Consider the following 23,961-nt stretch of genomic DNA (forward strand, 5'->3'; position numbering starts at 1 on the left):
ATATACGTCATTGACAGTGTATCACATCTCTGCCCGCTGTGTGGTTATGGAGGTGTAATTGTTTGGGCCGTCAACTTCATATATTTAATAATGAGTGGTGGTGACGGAGACGGGATGCAGCGTAGATGGAGTCATTTGAGAAAAGTGTTGGAGCGGTCGGGGCCTTTTTGTCACCCCGATTTCGAACCGTCATCGGAAACATTAAATTTTTTAATGAGTACTTGCAAGATATTGGTTATAGGTGCCGGCGGATTAGGTTGTGAATTACTGAAAGACTTGGCTCTTATGGGATTTAAAGACATACACGTAATAGATATGGACACAATTGAACTTTCTAACCTTAACAGACAGTTTCTGTTCCGAAGAAAAGATATAGGAAAATCGAAGGCAGAAGTTGCTGCAGACTTCATAAACAACCGGATCCCCGGTTGCCGTGTGACGCCACATTTCTGTAAGATCCAAGATTTCGACGAATCGTTTTATAGATCCTTTCACTTAGTTGTCTGTGGCCTCGATTCAATAGTCGCCCGTCGGTGGATAAATGGTATGTTGATATCATTGCTTCAGTATGAGGACGGGGAGTTAGATCGAACATCAATTGTGCCAATGGTTGACGGTGGCACAGAAGGCTTTAAGGGCAATGCTAGAGTGATATTACCCGGTGTCACCGCTTGCATCGAATGCACTCTGGATCTCTTTCCCCCACAAGTGACATACCCACTTTGTACAATTGCAAACACACCGCGTCTGCCAGAGCATTGTATTGAATATGTGAAGGTAAGTGAGTATTGTACGTGACATTTAACGCAAATAAAGGGAAGTTTTATTTCAGTATAGTGGTTATATTGTGTAACTCGATCCCAAAGTAGTATTTTGTACAGTTTTTGCTTGCTTGCAAAATTTTCTTGTCTTTTGTGTAGGCCATAACACAGTAAAATGTGGGACTCCTATTTAGTCCTAATTAAGTGTTCTTCAGGGAGCATGCGACTCCCATGTCGTTTCCAAATATGTAATCTATTTATCCCTTTTGTACTTGCATTATGCAACTGTGAACTGCATCTTTTCGTTGCAAGGAAAGGGGGACATAAATAAAATATACAAAAGAGCATTGGTAATTGCCAGTAGTAGAAGCTGATGACAATAACCTGTTATAGTGCAGAATTTTATTTTGATCACATATTGGGTGATTAAAAACGTTGTGTATTTACTATGCTACAGATGGAAGAAAAAGCGTTTTTATTCTCACTCTAGAAAGCTAAAGTTATAAAATAGATAGTTTTCTTCACATAGTTTGTATTGTCTATTGTCTGTAACATTTTTGGTATGCAGTCTCTCATAAAATTTCGCTTGGATGATAGTATTAATCTTCGGTTATCATTTTTATCTTACGTTTGTAACAATTTTGACTACGCAGCTATGTAAGCATTCACCTTGCTTTCCTGTTTAACCCACAGGAGTCTTCAAACAGATTTGCTGCTAGAGATAATTGAGATTGTGTAACAAGCATTTTGAATATCTGTTAATTATTTCATAACAAACTATTCTGCTATTATATTTTCTGCTCAGAGTTTCATTTTCAGGTGATCCAGTGGCCGCGAGAGTCCCCTTGGTGTGATGTTCCAATTGATGGGGATGACCCAGCGCATATTGGATGGATTTGTGAGAAAGCATCAGAGCGTGCTGCACAATTTGGCATAATGGGTGTTACATATCGCCTTGTCCAGGTAATATTCATTGTATTCCATTTTGACACTGTATGGTGTTCATTTCTCTTTCCAGTGTAGGCTTTTAAATTGAGGATTTTTATTCTCCTCTGCCTTATGATTGCAGCCTCGGCAACTTCAAAAGCAGTTCAATCTCAGACGTAAGAGAATCTGTTCATGTCGTGCTCAACAATTCTAATAAGGCTCTTGCAAGCACTCGTCGCACAGCATCCCATCGTTTGTTAAGCTAGTATACTGTTGCTTTGGGTTTCGTCTTGAAAACTCTTGCAGTCTTGCCCAGTATGAGTTTGGTGGTGCACCCAATGGTCATGGGTAGGTGGGGGGGGGGGGGGGTAGTGAGCACTGCAAGTTCACTCTAATATACTTTGGCATGCTCGACCGACTGCAGTGAAGTGTGGCACTGAAATGTAGCATGGATTGGGGTCCTTGTCTTACCTGTCCGGATCACAAGATTGGTATAGATGTAAAGTGAATGGGGGCTAGAGAGGATTTCCTCTGGGTCATCTCTACTGCAAGTCAGTTGTATCATGCTTGCTAGGGTCCAAGGTGCTCTGCCTGACTCAGCATGTAATTCTCAAGAATCTTGTACAAATAGCACAATTTCCACAACTTCATAAAACAAATCATAACCATATTGCTTTACTGGAATTCTAATAGGTGATTAAGTAAAGCAATTTTGGAACCGACAGACCATGTTAAGAAATTGTCTTCCAAGGATTCAAGATTTATGGCAAGGGATGGGGAATGTGATAGATCAATGGAAAGCAGTTTAGGATGACAAATTGACCTGTTGGTCATCTAGAAGTCTAAGTTTAGGTTGTATGTTGTCAAAACCAATCAAGATGATATCTAAAGAGTCAGTGTTCAGAGGTATCATGGATAATTACCTTGTTGACAGCATCGCAGATCAAAACTTGGCACTTTTATTGCTATCCCTTCTGTATTCTTTGACAGTTCCAAACTATCACACTAGAAATTTCTGTCTGCTGCACCCTCAGATAATTTGCACACTGTCAAGTTCTGTTTTGATTGCAGTGTAAGATATTAGTTTGTTGCCAACCACACAGGCTTAATTGTTAAAGGTTACTGATCACTATTTTTGTCGAACACAAGTTCATCTCTAGAGAATATGTTTCGTGGTTGTTGTATTCTCACTGTGTACTTAAAACAGCTGTCAGCACCACCTCTTGCATTTGCTACACATGTAACAGCTAGTGCTATCAACATTCCGTCAGGAAAAACATAAGTAAGAGCTCTTACCCTTCTCTTTCACCATAAAGTTATGTTCAGCCCCATTTTATGCTTAATGTTGAACATTATATCTCCCCTGTAACTGAATGATTGTGTTGGTTTCAGTGTTTACAAAGTTTATTCCATACCATCTCCAATAGAATTAGCCACTTCAAATACGACAGTCAGCAACGGTACAACTTGAAGACCTTCTATGAGAACTTAAACCCCCCCCCCCCCCCTTCCCAAAGAACGTGTATGCAAGACCTACAGTTAAGCCAGTATTACACGGCACACCTTCATTTACAAGTTTCCACCAGTGCCCCAAAGATACAAACCTGGAACTGCCAACTTTTTCGTTAGCCCTACTACACGATACAACCAACACGTAAGTCTGCGCTATAATCCCAAGGATCCACATTCTGAATTACAGACTCATTTATGCCATTGAGTGAAAATTGATATGTTTGTACAACTGGTATTTAGATATCAAATTCTTGTTGGGTTTCCAGCCGGATCAAACTGAGCACAATATTTCAGTGACCCACCTGGCCGCCATCATCAGGTGAGAAAAGCTACGCTGCTCTCGCCGATAATTGATTCAGCTCGCAAATGACTGCACCTTTATATGCATCAGAAGTACAACAGCGCATGTGCTAGATAACAGTGCACATGGGCTCAATCATTCTTGCTTGCCCCCTGGCGAAAAAAAAAAAAAAGATGCAGTGCCTCCAGTGGTGAATACTGTTAAAAACGATATGTCGTTACAAATGATTCAGATGCTGTTGTTTCTTTATATCTGATAAAACAGGATTCCACGTTTTACTTAGTGGGTATCCATTATCATGATTAATGATATTATCTTCTAGTCTGCTAGTCCACGCCTACCACAGTAGTTTTTGACACGGAGGCTCTTTAATTATCTTCGCAGTATTTGCCGTGACTGTCATCCCTCCCTCCCCCCCCTCTTCCTCATTAGAATGGCAGAATGACAATGTAATGTCAGAAGTAGGAATTGTGTTCAACCCTGACTGGGAAAAATGCATGAAGACAGGGGCTTACACTCCCTGTCAATGAAAAATTTGAGGCCTAAAGATCCACAGGAATTTAGGAACATCAGAATGCACATACCTTGTTTTGAAAAACTGCTGTCGATCGTATATGGTGTGATTTGCACAAGTGGCACAGTAATGAGGAAAGCTATTTCACACTGTCACCAATTAATGTAATACACACACACACATCAAAAGCAAAATTATACATAAATGTACCTTATAATGGTACAGCTATAATAAAAAGCTATCATTAAATATACTGCTTTTCTCAATGCCAATACAAAGAAGAGAATTTTCAACCAGAAATGACACAGTTTATATTCCACATTAACCTTACATCGCCTTTCCCTGGTTTGGTAACAAGTCTCTGAAGTGGCGTCCAGTTGAAAGACTTGCACATTAATATTATTATTATTTACTGTATTTATAAAAAGTTACTGATAAATGTGTAGAATATCTTGAGAAGTGTTTTTGTGGTCTTCAGTCCTGAGACTGGATTCATGCAAATCTCCATGCTACTCTATCCTGTGCAAGCTTCTTCATCTCCCAGTACCTACTGCAGCCTACACCCTTCTGAATCTGGTTAGTGTATTTATCTCTTCGTCTCCCTCTACGATTTTTACCCTCCATGCTGCCCTCCAATACTTAATTGGTGATCCCTCGATGTCTCGGAACATGTCCTACCAACCGATCTCTTCTTCTAGTCAAGTTGTGCCACAAGCTCCTCTTCTCCCCAATTCTATTCAATGCCTCCTCATTAGTTATGTGATCTACCCATCTAATCTTCAGCATTCTTCTGTAGCACCATATTTTGAAAGCTTCTATTCTCTTCTTGTCCCTCGCATTTGGGAGGACGACGGTTCAATCCCGCGTCTGGGCATGCTTTCTTTGGGATTGGGATTATTATATTCTTCTTGAAGTCTGAGGGAATTTCGCCTGTCTCATACGTCTTGCTCACCAGATGGTAGAGTTTCGTCAGGACTGGCTCTGCCAAGGCTGTCAGTAGTTCTAATGGAATGTTGTTTACTCCCGGGGCCTTGTTTCGGCTTGAGTCTTTCAGTGCTCTGCCAAACTCTTCACGCAGTATCATATCTCCCATTTCATCTTCTTCTACATCCTCTTCCATTTCCATAATACTGTCCTCAAGTACATCGCCCTTTCTGCTTTCCCTTCTTTGCTTAGAACTGGGTTTCCATCTGAGCTCTTGATATTCATGCAAGTGGTTCTCCTTTCTCCAAAGGTCTCTTTAATTTTCCTGTAGGCTGTATCTATCTTACCCCTAGTGAGATAAGCCTCTACATCCTTAAATTTGTCCTCTAATCATCCCTGCTTAGCCATTTTGCACTTCCTGTCGATACCATTTTTGAGACGTTTGTATTCCTTCTTGCCTGCTTCATTTACTGCATTTTTATATTTTCTCCTTTCATCAGTTAAATTCAATATTTCTTCTGTTACTCAAGGGTTTCTACTAGCCCTAGTCTTCTTACCTATTTGATCCTCTGCTGCCTTCACTATTTCATCCCTCAAAGCTACCCATTCTTCTTCTACTGTGTTTCTTTCTCCCATTCCTGTCAGTTGTTCCCTTATCCCCTCCCTGAAACTCTGTACAACCTCTGGTTCTTTCATTTTATCCAGGTCCCATCTCCTTAAATTCCCACCTTTTTGGAGTTTCTTCAGTTTTAATCTACAGTTCATAACCACTAGATTGTTGTCAGTCCACATCTGCCCCTGGAAATGTCCTACAATTTAAAACCTGGTCCTTCTTTCATGATTCTTGAACCAAGTGTTGGCTATGATTAAGTTATGCTCTGTGCAAAATTCTACCAGACGGCTTCCTCTTTCATTTCTCTCCCCCAATCCGTATTCACCCACTATGTTTCCTTCTCTCCCTGTTCCTACTACCAAATTCCAGTCACCCATGACTATTAAATTATCATCTCCCTTCACTACCTGAATAATTTCTTTTATTTGATCATACATTTCATCAATTTCTTCGTCTTCTGCAGAGTAGTTGGCATATAAACTTGTACTACTGTAGTAGGCATGGGCTTTGTGTCTTGTCTTGGCCACAATAATGCATTCACTACGCTGTTTGTAGTAGCTTACCCGCATTCCTATTTGTTTATTCATTATTAAACCTACTCCTGCATTACCCCTATTTGATTTTGTATTTATAACCCTGTATTCTCCTGACCAAAAGTCTCGCGTTCCTCCTGCCAGCAAACTTCACTAATTCTCACTATATCTAACTTCAACCTATCCATTTCCCTTTTAAAATTTTCTAACCTACCTGCCCAATTAAGGGATCTGACATTCCACGCTCCTATCCGTAGAACACCAGTTTTCTTTCCCCTGATAACAACGTTCTCCTGAGTAGTCCCCGCCCGGAGATTCGAATGGGGGACTATTTTACCTCTGGAATATTTTACCCAAGAGGATGCCATCATCATTTAACCATACAGTAAAGCTGCGTGCCCTCGGGAGAAAAATTACGGCTGTAGTTTCCCCTTGCTTTCATCCATTCGCAGTACCAGAACAGCAAGGCCATTTTGGTTAGTGTTACAAGGCCAGATCAGTCAATCATCCAGACTGTTGCCCCTGCAACTACTGAAAAGGCTGCTGCCCCTCTTCGGGAACCACAGATTTGTCTGGCCTCTCAACAGATACCCCTCCGTTGTGGTTGCACCTACGGTACGGCTATCTGTATCATTGAGGCACGCAAGCCTCCCCGCCAGTGGTAAGGTCCATGGTTCATGGGGGTGTTCGAGCAGTAGCCAAAAAAAATTCTCAGGAGTTAAAGTATGTCTCTCCTGTGTACCGCAAGTGAAAAAAATAACCAGAAAGTCCACTCAAAATGGTGTGTTCTGTGCATGCCCCTCTTCTACCACATATGAACAGATCCATGGCAGGATAGAACAGTTTTTATTTTTCCCTGGTAGATAAACGGTCTGCTCAAATCACAGCTTGTTTTGTTTTTCTAGGTGTATTGTGTAGTACTGGCTCTACTGACAGCAATCCCTTTATTGTGTGTTTCCACACCCTTTGGATGAACCTCTGGTCCAGCTACCTAGGTAATGTACACCCCAATTCCTAACACTGTGCATTTTATTCAGACATCCAAAATTATGTGTATTTTAGGCTATTACACGGGTGGTTCCAGATATAATTAGCTAGCTATACATACATCTACAAACTGAATTGAGACCAACATTCTGTACCGAAATAATGTGTGTCTTCTGAGAAATTGGTGTCTGGGGGAAGAATCCTTTCATGACTCCCCCCCCCCCCTTTCTTTTTATATCATATGCCATTTGGATTCTTCCACCAGACACCAGTTTCTCAGAACTCCACTGGTGGGAACTAGCATTGCAACATGTTCTTGGTTCTCGCCACCCACTGGGCCTTAATTAACATTAATTCCTTCCATCCCAGCATTTCTTCGCAGTAACTACTCCTTTTTTCACTCCATTTTAGTTTTCTACAGCTTTCATTTTTTTTTACCTGTCTATTTTTCAACATCCCCTCCCACCCCTGTTACATACAATGCACTTGGTTCCTCTCTCTTATTAACTCGTGTATGAAGTTTTAGCAGTAATCTGTCTTGCATATTACCCTGTCTTCCACATCTAAGCTCCCAGATTTTCATATTTCATCCAGTGCAGTCCCCAACAATTAGTATTCCCTTCTCATCCCATCTGGTAAGTCTTCCCTGATCAGGGTTCTGGGTGACTTTTCTGAGCTGTATCCCTTTCCCTAAGCCTCTCTTTTCCTACACCTCTCTTCCTTCTCCTTCAACTCTTCTGACAGAAGGAGCTATTGGCTCTGAAAGCTTGTAAAAGTTAAATCCTTTTGTGTGTGTGTGTGTGTGTGTGTGTGTGTGTGTGTGTGTGTGTGTGTGTGTTTGTTATCCTGCCGACGCTTGGTGAGAAGATATATTTTTTTTTTTTTTTTGTCCATCCATTTACGTTATATAGTCAATAATTGATTATTTTCGTTGTAATAACTTTATAGTATGATCGCCAATAGTATAACATGAATTTGATGATGCAATAGGGTAAATTTTTACTTTATTGCAGGGTGTTGTGAAGAACATAATACCAGCAGTGGCATCTACGAATGCTGTGGTGGCTGCAGCATGTGCCACAGAAGCCTTCAAGCTGGCTACCAGCTGTTGTGTTCCTATGGACAACTACATGGTGTTTAATGATGCCGATGGCATTTACACGTATACGTATGAGGCGGAGAGGAAAGAAGATTGCCTCGCTTGTAGTCAAGTGCCCAGAGTTATTGATATTGAGGTGAGGAGGAAGTGGGGGGCACAACCAGTGACACTCTTTTAGTGGTCACAGGCTGGTCTTCCAAACTTTTACATTATGCTCTTCACTTTTTCTAAACTGAAACTTAGTCTGTGCCACAGGTTGTCTAGGAAACATTGTTCATACAGGTTGGTTATGTTTTGTTAAAAGGGCAATCCCAAACGTAAGGTCTATATTTTTAGATATACAAACAAGTTTATTTTCTGTAATAGTTACAGGAATGTAAGGGTTGGAGAATGCTTCATTTTCTGCATAATTACTATTTCGGTCAGTGCATTTTTTGTAAACACTGTGGCAGTTTTTCAATTACCACGTATTACCAGATTGCTGTCATGCCCTGCAGGATGTTTTAGACCTCATCTTTTACCTCATTATTGATGCACAACCTCAATGCAGACAATTGTTAGGTGACAAGCTTCGAGCCCTTACAGGTTCATTTTCAAGCCTGGCTCAATGAGGCTACAAAAACAGTAAACAGTTGTCAGCGAATACAAAAATGGTATTACAGTAAAAAGTCCAAATATAACAAATTAATTATTTGAATACAAACATACCTGCACTGTCAGTGCCTGATCTTAACAATAAACATCATGTGGAAACCCTCACTTTATAAATGTTAGCACGATGAATGCCACAATCCACAATGCCTGTTACCAAGGCAAAATCAAACCAGAGGTTAACATAGCAAACAGCATCCGAAAACTTACAATGGCACTAGTGTCACGCCCCCAGCCAGAGGGTGTGTTGCATTTTAAAATAGGAATGTGTCTAAACACCTTTATTAAGAGGTGCATTCAAGTCCCAAGGCCTCAGATTTTTTTTTCCAATTAACTACTCACCCGAAATCGATGAAACTGGCGTTACTTCTCAACGTAATCGCCCTGCAGATGTACACACTTCTCACAACGCTGACGCCATGATTCCATGGCAGCGGCGAAGGCTTCTTTGGAAGTCTGTTTTGACCACTGGAAAATCACTGAGGCAATAGCAGCACGGCTGGTGAATGTGCGGCCACGGAGTGTGTCTTTCATTGTTGGAAAAAGCCAAAAGTCACTAGGAGCCAGGTCAGGTGAGTAGGGAGCATGAGGAATCACTTCAAAGTTGTTATCACGAAGAAACTGTTGCGTAACGTTAGCTCGATGTGCGGGTGCGTTGTCTTGGTGAAACAGCAAATGCGCAGCCCTTCCCGGACGCTTTTGTTGCGGTGCAGCAAGGAATTTGTTCTTCAAAACATTTTCGTAGGATGCACCTGTTACCGTAGTGCCCTTTGGAATGCAATGGGTAAGGATTACGCCCTCGCTGTCCCAGAACATGGACACCATCATTTTTTCAGCACTGGTGGTTACCTGAAATTGTTTTGGTGGCGGTGAGTCTGTGTGCTTCCATTGAGCTGACTGATGCTTTGTTTCTGGATTGAAAAATGGCATCCACGTCTCATCCATTGTCACAACCGGTGAAAAGTAAGTCCCATTCATGCTGTCGTTGCCCGTCAACATTGCTTGGCAACATGACACATGGGCAGCCATGTGTTCATCTGTCAGCATTCATGGCACCCACCTGGATGACACTTTTCGCATTTTCAGGTGGTCATGCAGGATTGTGTGCACAGAACCCACAGAAATGCCAACCCTGGAGGCGATATGTTCAACAGTCATTCAGCGATTCCCCAAAACAATTCTCTCGATTTTCTCGATCATGTCGTCAGACCGGCTTGTGCGAGTCCGAGGTTGTTTCGGTTTGTTGTCACATGATGTTCTGCCTTCATTAAACTGTCGCACCCACAAACTCACTTTCGACACATCCATAACTCCATCACTACATGCCTCCTTCAACTGTCGATGAATTTCAATTGGTTTCACACCACGCAAATTCAGAAAACGAATGATTGCACGCTGTTCAAGTAAGGAAAACATTGCCATTTTAAGTATTTAAAACAGTTCTCATTCTCGCCGCTGGCGGTAAAATTCCATCTGCCGTACGGTGCTGTCATCTCTGGGACATATTGACAATGAAAGCGGCCTCATTTTAAAACAATGCACATGTTTCTATCTCTTTCCAGTCTGGAGAAAAAAAAAATCGGAGGCCTTAGAACTTGAATGCACCTCGTAAACCTGACATCAGTACAGTGAATCACAACAAGTATACAGGTACTACACAGCTACTAGTGTGACATATACCCGTCACATATATTGAACACAAGACAAGTATTTCACGTTAAAGTGTGCATCCAATAGACACATCAAATTAAAGTAAGGGGCATCACCGTACCCTTATTAACCAGTCACGTATAATATAAAGTACAATGAAACAAATCAAATTTGTTCCTCGGTTACAAATTCTGTGTTGTACGTATAGGTAGTTGTCTTCCAAAATCATACATACATGTAGCTACATACATAAAAAATTTAAAAACAATAGAATCATTTGGTTGACTAATGTTTGGTGAAAGAAAGCTACATAGCCCTACTAAAACAATTTCTCGTAGCACCAAGTCATTGCTGCATCATGTCGTGCTAGACTGCCTTGAAATCGCCTTGTCCTGTACACACAGGTCTGTCTGTTCTTGCCAGTCCTGTTGTGAATTACAGAGAATGAGTACTGAAATATGGATACTCAAGTATTTTACGTAATTGGGTTGGGTTGTTTGGGGGAAGAGACCAAACAGCGAGGTAATCGACCTCATTGGGGTAGGGAAGGACTGGGAAGGAAGTCAGTCATGCGCTTTCAAAGGACCCATCCCGGCATTTGCCTGGAGCGATTTAGGGGAAATCTTGGCCTGATGCGGGATTGAACCATCGTCCTCCCAAATGCGAGTCCAGTGTGGCGAACCACTGTACCACCTTGCTTGGTCTTTTACGTAATTCCACGCAATTTTGTGTTGCTGGTCATGCATGCTGCATGGACAGCCTTTTCCATACAGTGCTTCTATGATCACACTACCTATGAACTGACATATAATTTCTATTAGTGGCGTCTGTGTTTGTAATTCCTTGAGCTGCTTCATACCATGCACATGGAGAAGATCACTGTAATGTAAGCACTTAGCGTCCTACTCATGTATGTAGCAACACGTGGACATTTATTGAAAGCGTACTCAATGTCACCAGCGTCTTTATCAAGTGTTCTTGGACATCAGTGCTGTTTCCTGATAATTGCTAGATGGTAATGCAGGATATTTACAGGGGCTGAGGTGTGTATGCCACAGTCGCTAGGATTAAGTGGGTTTTAAGTAGTGTGTGCAGTTGATGTGCAAAATGCTAATACGCGGAGGTTGGATATAATAGCTTGACTTTTAAATTTTATTTCATTTTTTGTTTAGTTAAGGGTATAAGGGTTGTCACAGGCAGGCTACATATAATGGCCATTACAATTTTAACTTCTGTATTAGGTGCCCAAAATAGTGTATGATCATCTCATAGTGAATAAACAGCAAAGTACTGTGCACTGTATGACGCGTAGCACAGTGTTTCACACGAGAGTGCTTTGTAAAGGATCCTATATCATTTGTAATCCATAATTAGAGATGCATATTGAGCCAGTAAACTTGTTGGGTCAGGATGTTTAAATTTCAAACAATGTTTCATAGGAGAGCATTTAAGTGCATCTGTGATTGTATTAGCATGTCAAGTTAGCAAATTATGTCAGGTTATGATGTGTGTATCTGAAGTGTGGAATGACCATAGAGGCACTATATGGAAAAGGTTGTTCATGCAACATGCATGACCAGTGATCCAAAATAGTTTGGAATAATGTAAAATGTCCTCCTGAGTTTTTTTCAGTGTTTCACAGTGCTATTCAATGTTTATTGTTGTCCTCAGAAGGCAGAAGCCAAGCAGTAATGCTCCCTTCTGGTCACAAAATACGGTTGCCACCACTTTACCAGCAGATGCATTTGTTCAAATATTTGAGGTGCAGGTGAAGAGGGATATTGCCACTTGCATGACTGTTGATTTGTCTCAGGTGTACAATGGAATGCCCAGGTTTCGTCATTTGTTACAGTAGAGTCTAAGTTGTCCTTTCCATCTGCATAGCAATGAAGAAATTTGCAGAAAGTATCAACCTCTTGCTGTTTGTGGTCTTTTGCCAGCGTATGCAGTACCAGTCTTCCCATACCTTCCAATATTGCAGCTTTTCCGTTAAAATAGTGTGGATTGTTTCGGGAAACCTCAGGAACCAAAAGGTAGAGAGTGTGTAGAGTGATCTTCCAATCCTAATGTAAATTTCCTGAACCTTTGCGACTGCCTCTTCAGAAATTGGCAGCCTAGAGCTCCTTTCTTTGTTGTGAAGTTTAGTACGATCAACTCTGAACACACTACACCACTTGCGAATATTTTTGAAATCCATGCACTACTGCACCTGCACAATTTTATGAATTGGCAATGAATTCTGATGTGATTAATGCCTTTTTGTTCAAAAATTGAATGACTGCACAAACATTGCAGTTGGCAGGAGTGTTCGACGGGGACTCCATTCTCGACAAATAACAGGTTGAAACAGAGTGGCAGAGAGGGGTGTGCATGTTCTTCTGAGAGGGGGAAGCACGAACGGCAACACCATTGCCAGCAACTTCATTAACAGTTTCTCTGCAGACCTAAAAAATGGATCTTTCTTTTTGGATTGCCCTTGTAATTGCAAATAACTATCTGAAACACATAGTCAAAAAATCTGTAGAAGTGACTTGTTGCAGTTATTTGATATCCATAACAGTCTTAGTTATGCGTAATCTGAAATGCTATCATGAACTATTACTGAAGAAGGCAGACCTGCCACTGATAGTGTATTTCAGTCAAGCTGGCAATAGATTCTTTGTGGTGAACGTCTGCTACAATACTTTAACTTTTGGAGGGACTTAATTTTCACTAGGTCAAAATGTGCTCCAGTGCAAAATTTAACTTTTTCTGATTGAATTATGGAGCTAAGAACAGAGTAGGAGTTCTTTGTATTTTGTATGTTTTGTCAATCATGATACTGAACTTTTAGTTATGGTCTTAGTTTATTTGGAACTGACTGCAGAACGATCCTGCGGCCACCAGCATACATTTTGTGTAAGGACCACGAAGAGAAGAAATTAGGGCTTATAAGGAGGCATATAGACAGTCGTTTTTCCCTTGTTTGCTCTGTGACTGGAGCGGGAAAGGAAATGGTTAGTGTGGCACAGAGTATGCCCCACGACACACCGTACAGAGGCTTGTGGATTTGTGTGTTGATATAGATGTAGTTTTTGTTAGTCTTGGATGACCACTGAGCTTGGGGATTCTGCTACCATTCTTGTAACACCCTAACTCAACTTTACTCCCATTGATAACTTTATTTTCTATCTATTTTAATGAGATACCACAGGACCAGTTTCTGTGTATTTGAGACATACTTTCTTCAGAAAATCTTATTCATCATAATTCTGTCTTCTACATCAATTACAAGCATTAGAACATAACCCTTTTATTAATTATTCATTATGTATTATTTTGGATTTCGTTAATTTGCATTTCCAGTCAATACATAGGCAGCTTTACTAAAGGATCATTGCTACTGGTTGTTGTTTGGAGGGAGTTAGCTGCTGTGCACGAAAGCAGACGTGTGGCCCAACCCTACAAAGCTATTGAGCTAATCTTTTTAAACAGATGGCCCAGTTATCTAAAGTACAAGAAATGGCAGGTAAAGTTGCCGTTGGTTTGCTCATATGGACTGCTTGTTAGAGAAACATTTGAAATGATTCAAATGATTAGGTTTTCTTGTTGGCAATGTTACCTTGCCACATATTTTGGTGTCCAGTCGATTGAGGTGAACCTTAACTATGCCAACAGCAGCTGTATGAGTCAAGTCCAGTATTGCCACATAACCGGTCGGTGAGCTGGACAGCTGCTTTAGATTTTCTGCAGTGTAGTACATTTGGTGCCAACCGTTGTGAAACACAGTATCATATTACTTAATATGTTGTATTTCAGGGTCCAGACGTAAAACTGGAAGGCCTCATTACAATACTCCGCGACGACCCAGCCTTACAGATGAAAAATCCTGGCCTGACAGCTATGGTTGACGGGAAGAACCGAACACTGTACATGCCAACTGTCGCCAGCATTGAGGAGAAGACACGAGTGAACCTTACAAAGACACTTGGGGAACTTGGTTTGGAGAATGGTCATGAGGTGAGTTAAACTGTCTCTCATAAATGCAGCTCCTGCTTTCTGTGTAGTAAAGCAAACCTGTCTCAATAAACTATTTTAAGTTTTGTGTATCATATTCTTTAATATTACTAGATTATTGTTGTCCTTCCTATTAATTGTGGAGAGTGAGCGAGCAAGCGAGCGGGTTTTGTAGCATGACAAAAAATTTAAATCTGAAATTTATTCAGAAATTCACCTCCAGCGTGGAAGCAGGTAGAAAGTAGAGCTATGTAGGCACTCATCAGTGTGCATGAAAAATAGCTGCAGCACAAACTATACCTGTGACTCAAGGAGTGCAAGCGATTCCTCTACTCACCAGCCCACTGACAACCTATGCAATTAGTTCCAATATTTTCTTCTGGTAAAGGTATTTGGGATGAGTGATACTTCAAGAGGTAGATGTACAGTTACAGCTTGATGTGTGGAAGGAAATAATAAAAAGGTATGGATTAAAAATAAAGAAAGATCAGAGTAAAGTAATGGTATTTGGAAGAGAGAAAGGAATCAACGGAAATATTACCTTGAATGGAGAACCCCTCAAAATGGTAGAAAGTTTCACTTATTTAGGGAGTGAAATATCTGGGGATGGAAGAATAACTAACGAAATTAATAGGAGGTTACAGAAGGGAGGCAATTTCTACCAAACAATAAAACATCTAATTTGGAATAATGAGGTTTCAAAAAGAGCAAAACTCCTTATGTATAAGAATTATTACATCCCTATTGTCACCTATGGTGGAGAAGCATGGACAATGACAGAAAGGGACTGGAGCAGACTGCAAGCAGGGGAAATGAAATTTCTCAGAGCACTTAAGGGAAAAACAAGAATGGACAGAGTAAGGAGTGTAGAGATTAGAAAGGACCTCAAACAAGATAGTATGAGAGAAGAAATTGAAAGAAAGAGATTAAGATGGTATGGGCATGTTAAGAGGATGCATGGGCAGAGACTCTCCAAAATTATGGAAGAACTAAAGATGGATGGAAAAAGACCTAGAGGGCGCCCAAGAACACGGTGGAAAATGGGAGTGAGAATATCTGTTCAAAGGAGAGGTGTGACCTGGCAGCAAGTGGAGGAAGAAAAGTGGTGGGAGGACCGAGCCAAATGGAGAAGACTCATCAGCACCCAGACCTGGCAGTAGCTGGAGCGAGATTCGGATATAGATACTTCAAAAAAAGGTGTACAAACAAAATAATTCCTAGAACTCAAGTGGCACTTCATTTATTTCACAGACACAAAGAAAACTAATTTGACATAATCTAAGTGCTAGCATGAAGAACTGTTCACCTTCTCATCATATATTTTAGAGAAAACGAGATTTTACTTATTTAATGTGTTCAGTTATTGAATGTGCTGTTTACTGGAAGTATTTTGCAAGCCTGTAATAATTTGTGAATAAAGTGTTTACAAGCCTCCAGCCACATAAAGTGGTTAAAACATAGAGCGTAGCAATCGGTTGTCCTTTCCTTCTGAGCTTTATTAAGCAAATATAGATTTCTGCTTGTGCCTCGCCATTATCAGTACATTATTTCATAGTATCAATGCATGTCCTAGTGCGTCAGCACTCAAGTCTTGAACGAACTGTGACAGAAGTCCGAACAAGAGGAAACTGATGTACTAGGACATGCATTGACACTATGAAATAGTGCATTGATAATGGCTAAGCACTAGTGGAAATGTAGATTTGCTTAATAAAACCCAAAAGAAAAGGATAAGTGGTTGCTGTGCTCCATCATTTTGAAAGTGTCATCGGTTGTTGAGTGCATCCACATTCCTAATGGAAGGTAACCTTTGACAACTACCATGTGAGATGTTTGCTGGTGGGCTGCAGGCCACCGACTCTGTTAAAGCTGTTTTTTGTGATTTTTATTTCAATGGCTTGTTTACAGTCCCAGATGCCGCAAGTGAGAGCCATGCCAGAGGTATTGTAAAATTTGGTCTGATGACAGTTTTGTGAAGTGTGCCCTGGTATGTCTTGTGCTAAATTTCTGTGTTGTTCTCCAGTATGCACTGTTTATCCGACATAAGATTGGCTACAATGTCTTGTAGATGCCAGGTGTTCTGAGGCACCTGGGGCCTACAAGATACATTGTGAATATGGCCAACCTTTTATTGGATGAATGGTGCGCATTGTAGAACAACATGAGGAGGAGATGGGAGGCTTTATTAGCTATACTACCATGAAAAATCTGCTGTAGCTGAAAATGCTCTAAAAACAGTAACCAGTAACTTCTGTCACAACTCACACTAGCAGCTTCTGGGATTGTGTAATTAAAGAAGCCACCATAATAAAGGTTACCAACAGCCTGAACAATGACAGCGGTGTGCAGCTCAGCATGTTAGCACAGCATGGGTCTGGTGATCGTGGGGTTGAAGGGGCACATAAAAAACGGAATCAATGTTTCGCCATATATGGCAATGCCGTTAGCACCAGTGACATCACAGCTGCCAGCAAGAGTATATCAGTCACATCTGCATCCCGCCAGCAGTCATTTCACATGACAAATGGCCAAGGAGAATTTGATTGAAATTCTGAGGTATATTAACATTTGACACTGCTGGCAGCCTAGTAACTTTTTATTCAATGTTACTGCCATGAGACTACATTTTTACAGTAATAATTTGTAGTTACTTAAACATTTAACAGGGGCAGTGCATTATGCAGATCTATTTACTAGTGTATCCTGTGCAAGCCTTGTCTCATGTATTAACTATTGCAATACATTTGAACCTGGTTACTGTAGCTATGTCTTGGTCTCTGTCCACACTTTACTAAATTTGCTATTCCCTAATGTCTTAAGGTGCATTGTCTCAATCTATCCCGTCTTTTGGTCAAGTTGTGATATAATTTCTTTTTTTCCGTGGTTAGATTAAAAATCTCTCTCATCAGTTATTCAATGTGTCCACCAAATCTTCAGCTTACTTCTGTAGCACCATGTTTCAGATGATTCTGTTCTCTTCATTTCTGTACTGCCTTGAAAGGCAATACACTAGATAGAAAAGACATCTTAAGACTTACATTTACTGTCAATGTTAACTGTGTCTCACTTTTGAAAAAAATCTTTGCTGCTTTTGTCAGTCTGAATTTTATAACCTCTACAATTCTCAGTTAATATTCTGCCTAAATAGCAAAACTGATTTACAATTTTTAGTGTCTAATTTCCCAACCTAATTTCCATAGCATCACCCGATTTGATTCATTACCCTCATTTTACTTCTGTTGGTGTTCTCTTTTTGAGACACTATCCATTTGATGAAACTACTTTTCCAAGTCTTTTGGTGTCTCCAACAGGATTATAATATCACTGGTGAACCTCAGCTTTAATGATTTCCTTCTGAAATTGAATTCTCTTTCTAAATGTCTCCTTTGTTTCCTTTAGTGTTTGCTCAGTATGCAGATTGAATAACACGGGATATAGGACTTGCAAATCTACAGGCTGGTTTGTCTAAAAGTCATAGATAACCTATCAATCTCTCTATTTTATCTGTGATAACTACAGAATGTCAAAGATAATATTTCAGTCCAAATCTACAAGTTACAGAGAACAAAAATTGAAAGTATCTTTGTCCTCAGTTCTGTGTTAGTGACATTCTGACGTAACGCAAATTTCTGGTTTGTTGAAGAGAGCTAAGCCTTGTTGTTTCTGTTTTATTATTACAAATAAAATTTCCTTGTTGCAGGTAGCTGTAGCTGACTCCACTACACCTGTTACTGTGGTGCTGAGGTTGAGATATAACGGAGCAGATGGAGATGTGGAGATGAAGTAGGCATTTCACTGCCTACCTGTTTTATTTATGAAGTATCAGTGAACCAACTTTGTTATATAGTGCAGAAGCCTTTGTATAAACTAAATTATTCTTGTGAAGAAGACGATGACAGCAGTGCCTGTGTGTATAATTCAGTCGGGAACAGCTGTGGTTGCTGCAGGTCGGCTGTATGTAGCAGAGTGCAATTTTTTTTGTTTGTTCCCCTCTGTAAGGAGTTTCTGATAATGTGTCTTGTATTATTTACTAAATAGAAATTTTTGTAATATATGTTACACCTAAAATTTTATAACCAATGAATAATAAAACACTGGAGAACATTGAAATTAAGGTCATTAATGATTTTGCAAATATGTTGAAATGATGGGAGCATATTTTAAAAAATCAGTCAAGTGTTTTATGAAATGATGGGTGTAAAAGTAAGAAATGAAGAAGATCAGACACACCTGACTTGCTGTACATTATTTTGAGCATCATTCAAAGGCATATTAAACGTTGCTCTAATCTGTTTTTATTTCTTACTTTTAGGCAAATCATTTCATAAAGATCAAACTGGTTTTGTTTCAGTTTTTAAGTTTTGCTCAGAAAGAACAATCTTATTTATACCTCAGTTGCACAGAAGCTGAAATCGTTACAGGTACAGAAAGCTGGCTAAAGCCTGAAATAAGCTGCAGAAATTTTTACGAAGTCTCGGACGGTGTTCAGGAAAGATAGATTAGGCAGAATTGGTGGTGGAGTGTTTGTGTCTGTCAGTAGTGGTTTATCTTGTTGTGAAGTCGAAGTAGATACTCCGTTCGAATTGGTATTGGTGGAGGTTATACTTAACAGCCGAACTAAGTTAACAATTGGCTCCTTCTACCGACCCCCCAGACTCCGATGATATAGTTGCTGAACAATTCGGAGAAAATTTGAGTCTCATAACAAATAAATACCCCACTCATACGGTTATAGTTGGTGGGGACTTCAACCTTCCCTCGATATGTTGGCAAAAATACTTGTTCAAAACCGGTGGTAGGCAGAAAACATCTTTAGAGATTGTCCCAAATGCTTCCTCTGAAAATTATTTCGAGCAGTTAGTCCACGAACCCATGCGAATCGTAAATGGTTGTGAAAACACACTTGACCTCTTAGCCACAAACAATCCAGAGCTGATAGAGAGCATCATGACTGATACAAGGATTAGTGATCACAAGGTCGTGGTAGCTAGGCTCAATACCGTTTCTTCCAAACCCACCAGAAACAGACGCAAAATAATTTTATTTAAAAAGGCGGGTAAAGTGTACTAGAAGCCTTACTAAGAGACAATCTCCATTCCTTCTGAAATGACTAATGTGGCTCAAATTTAAAGATATAGTAGCAACAGCAATGGAGAGATTGATACCTCATAAATTGGTAAGAGATGGAACTGATGCCCCATGGTACACAAAACCGGTCTGAACGCTGTTGCTGAGGCAATGGAAAAAGCGTGCGAAGTTCAGAGGAAAGCGAAATCCTGTAGACTGGCTGAAATTTACAGACGCACGGAATTTGGCATGGACTTCAGTGCGAGAAGCCTTTAATAGTTTCCACAACGAAACATTGTCTCGAAATTCGGTAGAAATTCTGAAGAAATTCTGGTTGTATGTAAAGTATACAAGTGGTAAGACGCAGTCAATACCTTTGCTGTGCAGTGCCAATGGTACTGTTACCGACGACTGTGCCGCTAGAGCGGAGTTATTGAATGCAGTTTTCTGAAATTCCTTCACCAGGGAAGTCGAATATTCCAGAATTTGAAACACGAACAGCTGCTAGCGTGAATTTCTTAGAAGTAGATACATTAGAGGCGAAGCAACTCAAACTGCTTGATACGGGCAAGTCTTCAGGCCCAGGTTGTATCTGATTAGGTTCCTTTCAGATTACGCTGATACAATAGCTCCCTAGTTAGCAATCATATACAACCGCTCCCTCACCGATAGATCTGTACCTACAGATTGGAAAATTGCGCAGGTCGCACCAGTGTTCAAGAAGGGTAGTAGGAGTAATCCATCGAACTACAGACCTATATCATTGATGTCTGTTTGCAGTAGCGTTTTGGAGCATATACTGTATTCAAACATTATGAATCACCTCGAAGGGAACGATCTATTGATACGTAATCAGCATGGTTTCAGAAAACATCATTCTTGTGCAACGCAGCTAGCTCTTTATTCGCACGAAATAATGGCCGTTATCGACAGGGATCTCAAGTTGATTCCGTATTTCTAGATTTCCGGAAAGCTTTTGACACCGTTCCTCACAAGTGACTTCTAATCAAGCAGCGGGCCTATGGGGTATTGCTAAAGGAAACGAAGGAGAAATTTAGAAAGAGAATTCAGTTTCAGGAGGAATACATTAAAGCTGAGGGTTGTCCGTGCTATTATAATCCTGTTGGAGACACCAAAGGACATGGGAGAGCAGTTTAATCAAATGGATAGTGTCTAAATGAGTTTTGCTATTTAGGTAGACTGGATTCGTGATTTCCTGTCAGGAAGGTCACAGTTCGTAGTAATAGATGGCAAATCATTGAGTAAAATTGAAGTGATATCAGGTGTTCCTCAGGGAAGCGTCCTGGGATCTCTGCTGCTCCTGATTTATATAAATGACCTGGGTGACAATCTGAGCAGTTCTTAGGTTGTTACCAGATGATGCTGTAATTTACCTTCTAGTAAGGTCATCCGAAGACCAGTATCAGTTGCAAAGCGACTTATAAAAGATTGCTGTATGATGTGGCAGGTGGCAGTTGACGCTAAATAACGAAAAGTGTGAGGTGATCCACATGAGTTCCAAAAGAAATCCGTTGGAATTCGATTACTCAATAAATAGTACAATTCTCAAGGCTGTCAATTCAACTAAGTACCTGGGTGTTAAAATCACGAACAACTTCAGTTGGAAAGACCACATAGATAATATTGTGGGGAAGACGAGCCAAAGGTTGCATTTCATTGGCAGGACACTTAGAAAATGCAACAAGTCCACTAAAGAGACAGCTTACACTACACTCGTTCGTCCTCTGTTAGAATATTGATGCGCGGTGTGGGATCCTTACCAGGTGGGATTGATGGAGGACATCAAAAGGGTGCAAAAAAAGGGCAGCTCGTTTTGTATTATCACGTAATAGGGGAGAGAGTGTGGCAGATATGATACACGAGCTGGGATGGAAGTCATTAAAGCAAAGATCTATTTACGAAATTTCAGTCACCAACTTTCTCTTCCGAATGCGAAAATATTTTGTTGAGCCCAACCTACATAGGTAGGAATGATCATCAAAATAAAACCAGCTCGAACAGAAAGGTTTAGGTGTTCGTTTTTCCCACGCGCTGTTCGGGAGTGGAATGGTAGAGATACTATGATTGTGGTTCGATGAACCCTCTGCCAAGCACTTAAATGCGAATTGCAGAGTAATCATATAGATGTAGATGCTTTTCCAGCGTCATGTGTTCTCAAAATGTCCTAAATTTACTACCTGATGTGAAGGAACCCATTTTTGATGTTATTCTGCAAGTAAAACTAAAGAAAAAGTTCATATAAACATAGGTCCGCAAATATTTAGTTAAGAAGTTATGGCTAATAAGATTTTGCCCTAAATTTAGCAACTTTGCTATTATGAAGCCATCACAAAACTGTAAGAGGTTAAAGTAAAGCATGATTTCCATGTATTTTGTTGTTATTGATCTGGTGAATCTAATAAAACATGCCCCACACGTGTATCTGCAGTAATTTTCCAGAACATCCGGAGAAAAGATATAATTTCGTAAAATATTTAATTTATTAACTACTTGGTCCAATTTGTATTTTAAATTGCAGACAACTGCACAAACTTTTCAACAGAAGTTGTAGGGAATTTAATTTTGGAAAAATGATGATAATAACATTAACTGACACTGTATGAATGTATCAGATAATCTACTTTGATTAATACCAAAGCACACTTGAATTCATATTAAACCGGAAAAAACGAAGCTCACTGTTAAGGAAGTTGTACAATGTACATACAGATTCACAATAAATGTTCAAAAATGTCTCCACCAAGTTTAGTGCATTTAGCTGCATGTGTATGAGCAGATTTTGTTGCTCGTTGTGAGGATCAGATGCCTCAACAGATACCAGTCCTCGGCAGGAGTATTTGGTATTTCCTTGAAGTATGCTGTCTTCACTGATCCAGTCACTGTAGCCAAACATTTTCCTCTGTGTTATGGTCGAGTCCCTGTGTCTGAGATGTACCAACCTGCCTTTCATGCCCTCAAACAACAAACTGAGCAGTTGCACTTATGTCACTACACGCCACCTGGAGCCCTATAACACTCCAATCAGTAAGTGGGAATTCTTCAGTGCCCTAACCCTTTGCCCTGATACAGCCACAGGACCAGAATGAATCCATAGCCAAATGCTCAAACAGCTGTCAGCAAATTGTCAGCAACAGCTCCTTACCATCTTCAATAGTATCTTGAGTGACTGTGGGTTCCCATCTCAATGGTGGGAGATCTCATCGTCCCGGTACTGAAACTGGGTAAGCATTGCCCGGAGATCAGTGGCTATCGTCCCGTTAATCCCACCAGTGTTCGTTGTAAGAAGCTCAAATTTTTGGTGAGCCAGCTGCTGTGTTGGTTTGTGTTCAGAGCCTTCTGGCTCCTCCGAGGATGGTTTTCACCAATGCCGTTCTACTGCTGTTAATTGGGTTTGTGTGGAGTCAGCCATCTGGACAGCTTTTGACCAAAGTCGAGACCTTATTCTTGTCTTCTTTGACCTACAAAAGACATGACATAACATGGTGACACCACATCCTCGCTACCTTACATAAGTGGGGTCTACGGGTCCCACTTCCATTTATTGTCCAGAACTTCTTGTCGCACGGTACTTTCCTGCACCCGAGTTGGCGCTTCCCACAGTACACCCCATACATCCAAGAAATTGGGGCCCCACAGGGCTGTGTATTAAGTGTCTTCTTTCTAGTGGCCATCAACGGTGTAGCAGCAACTGTGGGATCTTCAGTATCACCCTGATTGTATACCCACAATTTTTGCTTCTCTAATGTGGGTGGTGTTAAATGCTGACTTCAGGGTGCCATTCGAAAGGTGCTGTCATAGTCCTTGACCCATGGCTTTCAGTTTTCTGCCACCAAGATCTGTATCTCACACTTCTGCCGCTAAAAACTGCTCATCTCCAATCAGAAGTTTCCCTCGACTACCAATTACTCAGTGTGGTGGAGAATTATCACTTTTTTGGACTGGTCTTTGATGCCCACTTTACATGGCTTCCCATCCTTGCCAACTTAAGCAAAGGTGCTGTCTACAATTTGATACACTTTACTGTCTCAGTAACACCAACTGGGATGCAGATCTCACTACCCTCCTACAGCTTTACAAAGCCCAGATCCTGACCCGTCTCGATTAAGGGAGTCTGGCATGTGGTTCAGCACCGCCCTCAGCATACAGTCATTGGGCCCGATACACCACTGTTTGGCCCAACTTGCAACACGAGCCTTTTGAACTGGCCTTGTAGACAGCCTACTCATGGAGGCTGGGATCCCTCCACTATGGAACAGGCACCAACAGCTACAGAATTATGCTATATATGTTCGCTGCTCTTCTGACCATCCAAACTACCGTGCCCATTTTTTTAGTGGGTAGGACCACCTACCACAGTAGAGGCCAAGGACTGGAGTCACAATTGCAGTTTGACTACAGCGTCTCT

At 40.7% G+C, this 23,961-nt stretch overlaps 1 protein-coding gene across 1 annotated transcript; it reads left to right on the forward strand.

The window, feature by feature from the left end:
* Window positions 1–52: 52 nt before the first annotated feature.
* LOC126293670 (NEDD8-activating enzyme E1 catalytic subunit) lies at window positions 53–18,578 on the forward strand. The gene is made up of 5 exons (XM_049986962.1): window positions 53–777; window positions 1,581–1,724; window positions 8,086–8,307; window positions 14,271–14,471; window positions 18,169–18,578. The coding sequence occupies exons 1-5, from the start codon at window positions 91–93 to the stop codon at window positions 18,253–18,255; spliced, it is 1,341 nt and encodes a 446-aa protein (XP_049842919.1). The 5' UTR covers window positions 53–90; the 3' UTR covers window positions 18,256–18,578.
* The last annotated feature ends 5,383 nt before the right edge of the window (window positions 18,579–23,961 follow it).

This window comes from Schistocerca gregaria, chromosome 10, assembly GCF_023897955.1.
Source record: "Schistocerca gregaria isolate iqSchGreg1 chromosome 10, iqSchGreg1.2, whole genome shotgun sequence".
Classification (NCBI taxonomy): domain Eukaryota; kingdom Metazoa; phylum Arthropoda; class Insecta; order Orthoptera; family Acrididae; genus Schistocerca; species Schistocerca gregaria.